The sequence below is a fragment of the Oncorhynchus kisutch genome, linkage group LG21, assembly GCF_002021735.2.
Source record: "Oncorhynchus kisutch isolate 150728-3 linkage group LG21, Okis_V2, whole genome shotgun sequence".
Lineage (NCBI taxonomy): Eukaryota > Metazoa > Chordata > Actinopteri > Salmoniformes > Salmonidae > Oncorhynchus > Oncorhynchus kisutch.
The window spans coordinates 23,791,672-23,801,624 of record NC_034194.2 but is presented as its reverse complement, the minus strand read 5'-3'; the positions used below and the strand labels follow the sequence as shown (position 1 = coordinate 23,801,624).

The 9,953-nt window shown below is 42.0% G+C and overlaps 1 protein-coding gene across 3 annotated transcripts in view; it reads left to right on the top strand.

Annotated features, from left to right (window-relative positions):
- The first annotated feature begins 227 nt into the window (after positions 1-227).
- Positions 228-9,953, top strand: part of LOC109866523 (protein EFR3 homolog B) — a 61,789-nt gene continuing 52,063 nt past the window's right edge. The window contains exons 1-2 of one of the 3 annotated variants that reach the window (XM_020455232.2): positions 228-456; positions 1,116-1,265. In XM_020455232.2, coding sequence (XP_020310821.1) covers positions 1,259-1,265 — 7 coding nt within the window. In that variant the 5' untranslated portion in view covers positions 228-456; positions 1,116-1,258. Of the gene's footprint in view, positions 457-1,115; positions 1,266-2,052; positions 2,708-7,148; positions 7,540-9,953 lie in introns of those variants that run through there. The other 2 variants (XM_020455231.2, XM_020455233.2) reach the window with 2 other exon arrangements.

The following is a 9,953-nucleotide window of genomic DNA, read 5'->3' as shown; positions in this document are numbered from 1 at the left end:
TTAGATTAACTAAAGCAATTGCATTTTTCTTATCCTAAATATTATGATAGACAATTATAGAAGTTCAAGAAAAAGCTAACGAATAATATGCTTAGTTAGGCTGCAGGATAATACAGCTAGCTAAATATCTACATTATTATCAATGTAGCTTACACTTTTGTTGTAAAAAGCCATTTATGGCTTCAAAACATCTGCCAGAATGTCGAGGATACTGCTCCAATAAGTGCACGTTGTTCTTGCACAGTAAACTCGAGCGTGCGTAGCGTTTTGGGGAAAGGACGGGACAGAATCTGACTGAACACTTTGACACGATGAACTGGGTGGACCCTTCTTCAAATTCAGGCTACGGGGGGTTTAAGACGGTAGCTAGCTAGCAAGATAGACAACGCAGCTGGACAGCAAGTTAGGGATACTTTTCGGCGAATCATCAATTTCATGATCTCAAGTCAACCCACGGTAAGAGCGTTTTTTACGACCACTTCTTCATTCACAATTATAGTTGTCTTTGAGTGATTCAATGAGCCAGCTCGAGCTAACGTTATTAACTAGCTAACGTTATTAACTAGCTAACCAAATGTGTGAATGCTGTTGTTGTGGCAAGCTAAGCAAACTACTGCTAAAATAACGTGGTGCTTGCAAATTGACGTTAACAATATTAGCAGAGTTTCCAAACCTACTGTACTGTCTTTGATATTAACTAGTTACTTGGTGTTAAGAGGGGAAATGATTAGCTAACTGACAAATGATGGCTAGCAGCAGCATCTAGCTAGCGTATGTGTCAAAATATGTTAGCTATCTCACGTTTAATTGTTTTGCAAGCGAATATGCTGTCAGATAGCCAATAAAGTGGTTGGTTATAGTTAATCATAATCTAGCTAGCTGGCCAGCCTACTTGTTAAAATGCTAGCTAGCTACACATGGGTTAACGTTACCAGTTAGCTAGCTTAGCTGACAGTTCATCAGTGAGAATTTGCATGTATAAACAGCCTATGAACAGAGACAGAGAAGGCAGATTGTCATCTAGCCAATGTTTAACAATAATTTCCTTCCAGTAGTTGCCTACTGTGCCAACTGTACAACCTAGCTACAAGCTAGCCTAACAACATTTTTCACAGGCCTAAGGATATCCTGCGGTTTTCCTTTTGTGTCTGCCCCCGGAAAAGCATTACTTTGGGGGTCTCTCCCAACTCAACCTCTACACTGGATTAGACAGAACCAGCTCGTAGAGAACAACGACGCCTGGTGACGAATATTGAATATGACAGGTAAGCAATATCTGCAATTTCCCCAATAGCTTTAATACTGTTGTACACAAGAGGGTTATGCATCCTGAATGCAGTGGAGGTCATTTCTAAGCTGAACTGCTGCAGAGGCTGAAAAGTCCCTGAGCTGCTTAATCAAAGTCTTCAGTGAATCACTCAAGGAGGTGCCCCTGTCCCTCTTATGTGATAGGTTGTCTGTGTGTATGTATTTGTGTCTTGAGTGTGTCCAGGTTCAGTGTATGAAAATATACGTTTCCAGACGTTTCCCCAGCTTTGGTGTCTGCTGGCAAACCTCTCGCCAAGTAGCTGAAAGGCTGCCTCTCTGATCAGTCAATCAAATGTATTTATTAGAGGGGCGGCAGGTAGCCCAGTGGTTAGAGCATTGGGCCAACCAAAAGGTTGCTAGTTCGAATCCCCGAGCTGACATGGTAGAAATTATGTCGTTCTGTCCCTGAACAAGGCAGTTAAACCACTTTTCCCCTGTAGGCCGTCATTGTAAATAATCATTTGTTCTTAACTGACTTGCCTAGTTAAATGTAATAAGGGCCTCATTTTTTAAAATCAGCAGATGTCACAGTGCTGTACAGAAACCCATCCTAAAACTCCAAACAGCAAGCAATGCAGCTTGTTCTCTCTCTCTCCCTCCCTCTCTTTCTCACACAGAGAGACAGAGGGTGGATAGTGAAGCCCATTGTGTTAGTGAGATGTTTATTAATGAGAGAGGGATAGAAAGGGAGGCAGAGCAGCTATAGAAGGGGCTAATCGCTAATCTCATAGTGCACTGAAAGCCAAGGCACCCAGGCTGTTCTCTGTTAGCTCCTCCACTAGCTGAAGAAGAAACACAGGACAGAGACTCTGAGGGAGACACAAGTTGTCTTCGGCAGAGGCCATAAGGGCTGTGTGAGTGTGTGTCTGTGAAATTCTTCACATTGGTTGGAGCTGTATGGAGGGTGTGTGTGTGTGGTGTTTTGTTGCTGAGGTTTAAGCTGGTGCGTATGTGTGAAGGGCGTGTTGTTAGTGGTCAATCCATGTGTTAAGGATTTGACAAGGTGGGTTATGGATATGTGAGTTTCTGTGTTAAGAAATGAACAGTCTTTAGTTAGTGTTGTCAGTGACACTACAGGCTTGTTTGAGGCTCTGAGCGGTTGTGTAGATTTACGACAGGACTGATTTGTATGCAAGACTAGAGAGTAATTTTTTTGTCTTGTCATTGGAACTTGATATTATATAGCCTAGCCTATGTGTTTGTATGTGTTCCAGCGTATCAGTGTGTGTTTTTGTGCGAGAATTTGCTTCTGTGTGTGAGAGACTAGCTGTGTGCTTGAGTGTGTGTGAGCCGGTGTGTGTGTGTGTACCCACCATGCCCCTGCCTGTGCCCGATGTCCCAGCCTCTCGGAGGCTGACACTGGACTGTCGTTTCCTCCTGGATCATCGCGTTGGCAGGGGTAAGAGGTCCCATCTCCACCTCACACTCTCTGTGTCTGTTTCTCTGTTCCTCTAGTTTCTTCCCACTTCTCTCTTCCTACAACTGTCTTTTTGTTTCACTGTGGCTGTGCAGTTAAAAAAAAAAATCAAGTACAATATTAATATCTCAATGACCCTTTTTGAATCTGTTCATCTTAAGATGTATTGTTTGGAACAGTATACTCTACAAGTACATCACATTTCCATAGTGGGTGCTCTGCTAATTTTGAAGTTCTGATCCATTTTATGAGCACCACCAACACAGTGAATGGTAAATGGATTCAAAGGGAACTCCCTGTGCTGGTGGTTTGCTGAATGTACAATCCTAAAGCAGGGCTGTGATTGGTTTTTAACCTATAATATACATTTCTATGTAAAAGAAAAATGGGTCATATCATTAAAAGAACCAGAGAGCAACTCTGGAAATGTTGTGTGTCTGAAGAGTATATTGTTTCAAACAATATAATGTAAAAAAAAATATCAAAAAGGGTTGTTTTGAGACATTCATACTAATGTATTTGAAAAATACTATTTCAGAATCTAGACACTCCATATTTGAGGGCACACTATAAGGACTATGCTGTAGGTCTTCAAAGGCTTAAAATGGCCACTTTCATCATATTGATTTTCAAAAAAATGGTTTGTGATATAAATGTAAAAAGCATGTTAATCGGTTAACCGCCCAAAATACATTTGATTGGTCATGCTTATCGGTCTATAGGTAAATTTTCATAATTTAGTGGAATTAAATTGGCGAATGTGTATTTTCATTAGTCCTCATTAGTGATGCACCAATATGACGTTTTTGACCGATAGCCTTGCCAAAAAAAACTATACCGCTATTCACAATTTTAATGGCCTTTAAGCATTCTAGTATAGTTAACACACACGGACCCAGCGGTCTAAGGCACTGCATCTCAGTGCAAGAGGCGTCACTACAGTCCCTGGTTTGAATACAGGCTGTATCACATCCGGCCGTGATTGGGAGTCCCATAGTGCGGCGCACAATTGGCCCAGCTTCGTCCGGGCCATCATTGTAAATAGGAATTTGTTCTTAACTGACTTGCCTAGTTAAATTAAGGTTACACCACACTGACGAAAAAGTCATTTTGTTGGTATTTACGTATTCCTAAATCATTGCAGGATTCCTAAATCATTGCTAAGAATAATGAAAATGACTGCAGGTTCTACTGGTCACTGTTTTCAGGCTGATTGTATTGGTGCTAGCTAGGTACCAAGCTAAAGCTAGCTACCCCAGGAGTTACGGTCAAACAAATGATGCTTTATTACCAACGCGGTATTGTGAACACATCGTTCGTGGCCGGTGTTGCTTTTTTGCAGACTTTTTTTGTACAGCTTTGACAGTGCTACTGTTTATTTTTTGACACGCAAAAACCCAAATGGAATTCCTTAGTATGTACAGTGGGGCAAAAAGTATTTAGTCGGCCACCAATTGCAAGTTCTCCCACTTAAAAAGATGAGGCATGTAATTTTCATCATAGGTACACTTCAACTATGACAGACAAAATTTGAAAAAAAATCCAGAAAATCACATTGTAGGATTTTTTAAATGAATTTATTTGCAAATTATGGTGGAAAATAAGTATTTGGTCACCTACAAAAAAGCAAGATTTCTGGCTCTCACAGACCTGTAACTTCTTTAAGAGGCTCCTCTGTCCTCATTACCTGTATTAATGGCACTTGTTTGAACTTGTTATCAGTATAAAAGACACCTGTCCATAACCTCAAACAGTCACACTCCAAACTCCACTATGGCCAAGACCAAAGAGCTGTCAAAGGACACCAGAAACAAAATTGTAGACCTGCACCAGGCTGGGAAGACTGAATCTGCAATAGATATGCAGCTTGGTTTGAAGAAATCAACTGTGGGAGCAATTATTAGGAAATGGAAGACATACAAGACCACTGATAATCTCCCTCGATCTGGGGCTCCACGCAAGATCTCACCCCGTGGGGTCAAAATGATCACAAGAACGGTGAGTAAAAATCCCAGAACCACATGGGGGGGGACCTAGTGAATGACCTGCAGAGAGCTGGGACCAAAGTAACAAAGCCTACCATCAGTAACACACTACGCCGCCAGGGACTCAAATCCTGCAGTGCCAGACGTGTCCCCCTGCTTAAGCCAGTACATGTCCAGGCCCGTCTGAAGTTTGCTAGAGAGCATTTGGATGATCCAGAAGAAGATTGGGAGAATGTCATTTGGTCAGATGAAACCAAAATATAACTTTCTGGTAAAAACTCAACTCGTCGTGTTTGGAGGACAAAGAATGCTGAGTTGCATCCAAAGAACACCATACCTACTGTGAAGCATGGGGGTTGAAACATCATGCTTTGGGGCTGTTTTTCTGCAAAGGGACCAGGACGACTGATCCGTGTAAAGGAAAGAATGAATGGGGCCATGTATCGTGAGATTTTGAGTGAAAACCTCCTTCCATCAGCAAGGGCATTGAAGATGAACCGTGGCTGGGTCGTTCAGCATGACAATGATCCCAAACACACCGCCCGGGCAACGAAGGAGTGGCTTCATAAGAAGCATTTCAAGGTCCTGGAGTGGCCCTAGCCAGTCTCCAGATCTCAACCCCATAGAAAATCTTTGGAGGGAGTTGAAAGTCCGTGTTGCCCAGCAACAGCCCCAAAACATCACTGCTCTAGAGGAGATCTGCATGGAGGAATGGGCCAAAATACCAGCAACAGTGTGTGAAAACCTTGTGAAGACTTACAGAAAACATTTGACCTCTGTCATTGCCAACAAAGGGTATATAACAAAGTATTGAGAAACTTTTATTATTGACCAAATACTTATTTTCCACCATAATTTGCAAATAAATTCATAAAAAATCCTACAATGTGATTTTCTGGATTTATTTTCTCATTTTGTCTGTCATAGTTGAAGTGTACCTATGATGATAATTACAGGCCTCTCATCTTTTTAAGTGGGAGAACTTGCACAATTGGTGGCTGACTAAATACTTTCCCACCCCACCATATGTCATGAAGCTAATAGCAGTGACGCTATTACTGTGTAACTCCGGTAGGGCAACATCTGAAACAGCGCACTTGGTGGTGTGTACCGGTGCTCGGCCAGTCGGTGAAAGCCAACATCACCCACGACAGAGAACGGTAGATTGTCAAGCGCAATGTATTCCATTACCTTGGCTTTAATCGATTTCACCAAATTTTGTTCCTCTTTCAAATGACTCTTTCAAATTGACTTGTTGACTGCTCGATCCACACAGCAGACATTGTGGGCTAGGTTAGGAATGCTGTGTTGCACACACAGCGCAAAATTTTATGTGCCGTTATATAGGTATGCACGTCAGCGTTGACATTGGTTTTGCACATCGGGGCATTAAACTTGACATCGGCCGATACTGATGTTGGCATTTTTAGCTAATATCGTCCGACTTCGACATTTTCACCGATATATCATGCATCCCTAGTCTTCATGTATTTTGTTAATCACACACGCACAGCATGCAGAGCCTAGTTTGAGGAGCGGAATAGCCTACCACATGTCAGACAGCGTGAGAGTAGCTCCTCAAAAAGCTGGTAATTGAGTGAAACGTGCTTTTATAAGCCCAGTCAATGCGCAACAAATAACAATTCTAAATGCAATCCCGTGTTTACTGTTTTGATGGCCACAATTTAAAAAGTGCTACTTTTTTATTTCTCTATCTGAACTCGTAATTAAAGAGCGCCATGGGTTATAGACAATGACAGGCAGGCAGTCAGCGCGTCACCAACCACTACAATGTCAGCTTGAGGCAGTATAATTGTCTAAAACCTGAACGCTTTACTTTACTTCAAATTATGAGGCCTGTCTTACCTTGCTTCAAAGTAGTCTAGTCAAAATCCAACCATAGAAACGTGGAAGCAATTATTCTAAAAATAAAATTGATTGGTTTTCATATAAACTTTCTTACGTTGTCCAGAAGCCAAAGGCACAATCCTAGTCATATTAGCAACCCATCCTAATTGTTGCTATGAGATCCCTAAGGGATTTTCTAATGGAGATGTTCATCTCTATCCCAGAACTGCTCGCATTAGGTGTACTGTTTACAACTGTGTTTTCCTGAGAATTGCGTTTTGGTAAATATTTGAAAAGGACGTTTTATTAGCGGCATCATTACAGGAGTTGCATGTTCAATAATAGACTATCTGCGTTGCTTCTACATTTGCATTGCTTGCTCTTTGGGGTTTTATGCTGGGTTTCAGTAAATGAGGAAATGGGAAGACTGATGGTGGATTGGGGGGGGGGGGGGTGATGCAGGCAGAGGGTGGAGAGAGGGAGCGAGGGAGAGCAAGGGAGCTGAAGAGTGAGTGGGTGGAGGGTTTCTTCCTCACAGCCCCTGTAGGTGCAGAGCTGTCCCCCCCACCCCTCTCTCTCTTTCCCTCTCTTGTGTGTGAATTGTGATTGGATGGGAGGTGTGTGTGCGTGTGTGTGAATCAGCGTCATTCTCTTGAGACTGAGCGATTGGGAGCGCAAACGGGAAAATCCAAGGTCATCGCGACACGCTTCTCGCTGATGCTGTCTGTCAGCCTTCTCGTACATGCGTGCGTATGTGTGTGTGCATTTTTATTGCAGGGAGCAAGCTTGTGTGCCTACAAGACTGTGTGTGTATATGACCGTGCACATATGTATTAATCCCAAAGAACACTGTGTGTGTGTATTTTTCGGTGTCTTGTTTGCACAGCAGTGTGTGTGTGTGTGTGCGTGTGACTATCCGTGACCGCATCAGAGAAGCTGCAGGCAGATAGTGAAACGCGTCAGCATCGTGATCGATGTATGGTAAGAATGCTAAGTATCCTTTTCTCTGTGTGTGTGTGTGTGTGTGTGTGTGTTCCTGCGCAATGTAAATCATCCTCCGTTGAGCCAGTTTTCCTACATTCTTTAAAATCCATGGTTTCTTATCTTCCCAGTGATGGTCACTGCTCTGGACAGTCTGTGTGATATTTTATGCATGTAGACTAGTATGTGACTTGTATGCATATGGAACCGTATAAAATATGGTACTCTAATAGCGTTAACTGTAGTGTTGTGGTGGTACTGAAGAGGTGTCCAGCTGTGTCTGATCATGTACGTTCTAGGTGAACTATGTAAGTTGCTGCTTATCGTCATCTTCTTATACTGTCCCTGAAGTTGTATACGTCTGCTGGTCCTCTATGGTATATTGACATGTTTGTGTGGGCACATCAATATGTGTGTGTAATACACACTCTTATTGCATTAGCCTAATACATGTGTGTGATACACACTCTTATTGCATTAGCCTAATACATGTGTGTGATACACACTCTTATTGCACTAGCCTAATACATGTGTGTGATACACACTCTTAATGCACTAGCCTAATACATGTGTGTGATACACACTCTTAATGCACTAGCCTAATACGTGTGTGTGTGATACACACTCTTAATGCACTAGACTAATACGTGTGTGTGTAATAGCCTAACACAGTCAACCCTGTTGAACGATCAGGGAAAAAATGCATAGTTACCTATCGCAATATTCTTTTTGGACAATATTATATTAGTACTTTGACTCCAAGTATTGATAAAAAAAATCGAATAAAAAAATACTTATAAATATATATGTATATGAGCGCTAGCTAGAGCTAGTCTGCTGTACCTGCGCCAAAACTCTGGTATTATTCATCCTAGAGCTTGTTCTCCATCTTCTTTTTAAATAGTTTGCACTTTTATGTATTTCCCTGACTGATGAATACAACTTGTTTTCTCATGCTCTCTTGTCCCTCTGCAACAGACAATAAAATCGCAGTATCGAATTGCGATACATATCGTATCATGATAATATCGAATCTTTAGGTCCCTGGCAATTTCCATGCCCTACTAGCTGTACTGCTAATATATAATTTTGCCGTTCAACCACACACACTGGCTATTGACGTGTGTGTGTGTGTGGAGGTTGTTATGTTCCAGGAGGCTGTTGTTTATTGAGATAAATCACTGTATTGATGTTGGTCCATTAGCTAAATGAATGGCTATCCACTGTTAATTTAGCTAATACAGGATGTTTTTCATTCTTTCCAATAGTGATTCAATATGCTGCCATTCATTCAGCTGTGGTATGAATGCCACATGCCGAGTCTGAGCTCACATTCAGTTCAGTGCATTACTGTACACTATAGATCTGTATGGATCATGTTCATGTAGGTCCGAAGGTACATAGTTTAACTGAGGTATGATGAATGACGTACATATAGCCTAATGATATTGTGTCGTGTTTAGCTGTGCTCATCCAGCATGTTTTCTCTCACCCACACAGCATTTGACACGTTCAATGAATTGGAGGTGTGCAGTATGTTCCGTGATCTTCTTTACGATCGGGGTGTGTGTGTGTTTGGCTGTGGAAATGTCTGCTAGTGATAGTATGTTGCATTTATTATGGATCCCCATTAGCTGCTACCAAAGCAGCAGCTACTCTTACTGGGGTCCAGCACAATTAAGGCAGTTTATACAATTTTAAAAACATTACAATGCATTCACAGATTTCACAACACACTGGGTGCCCTCAGGCCCCTACTCTACCACATCTACAGCACTAAACCCATGTGTGCGTGTGTGTGTGCTCCAATGTTTGTGTTGCTTCACAGTCCCCTCTGTTCCATTAGGTTTTTTAAAATATCTAAAAGTACTGCTTGCGTCAGTTACTTGATGTGGAATAGAGTTCCTTGTAGTCCTGTGTGCCTCCCATAGTCTGTTCTGGACTTGGGGACTGTGAAAAGACCTCTTGTTGGGTATGCATGGTGTCCGAGTTGTGTGCCAGTAGTTTAGACAGACAGCTCGGCCCATTCAACATGTCAATACCTCTCATAAATAAAAGTAGTGATGAAGATTCTCTCCGCAACATTCAGCCAGGAGAGATTGACATGCATATTATTATTAGCTCTCTGTGAACATCCAAGGGCCAGCCGTGCTGCCCTGTTCTGAGCCAATTGCAATTGGCAAAGTCCTTTTTTTTGTGTCACCTGACCACACGACTGAACAGTAGGCAAGGTGCGACAAATCTAGGGCCTGTAGGACCTGCCTTGTTGATAGTGTTGTTAAGAAGGCAGAGCATTGCTTTATTATAGACAGACTTATCACTATCTTAGCTACTACTGCATCAATATATTTTGACCATAACAGTTTACAATCTAGGGTTACTCCAAGCAGTTTAGTCATCTGAACTTGCTCAAT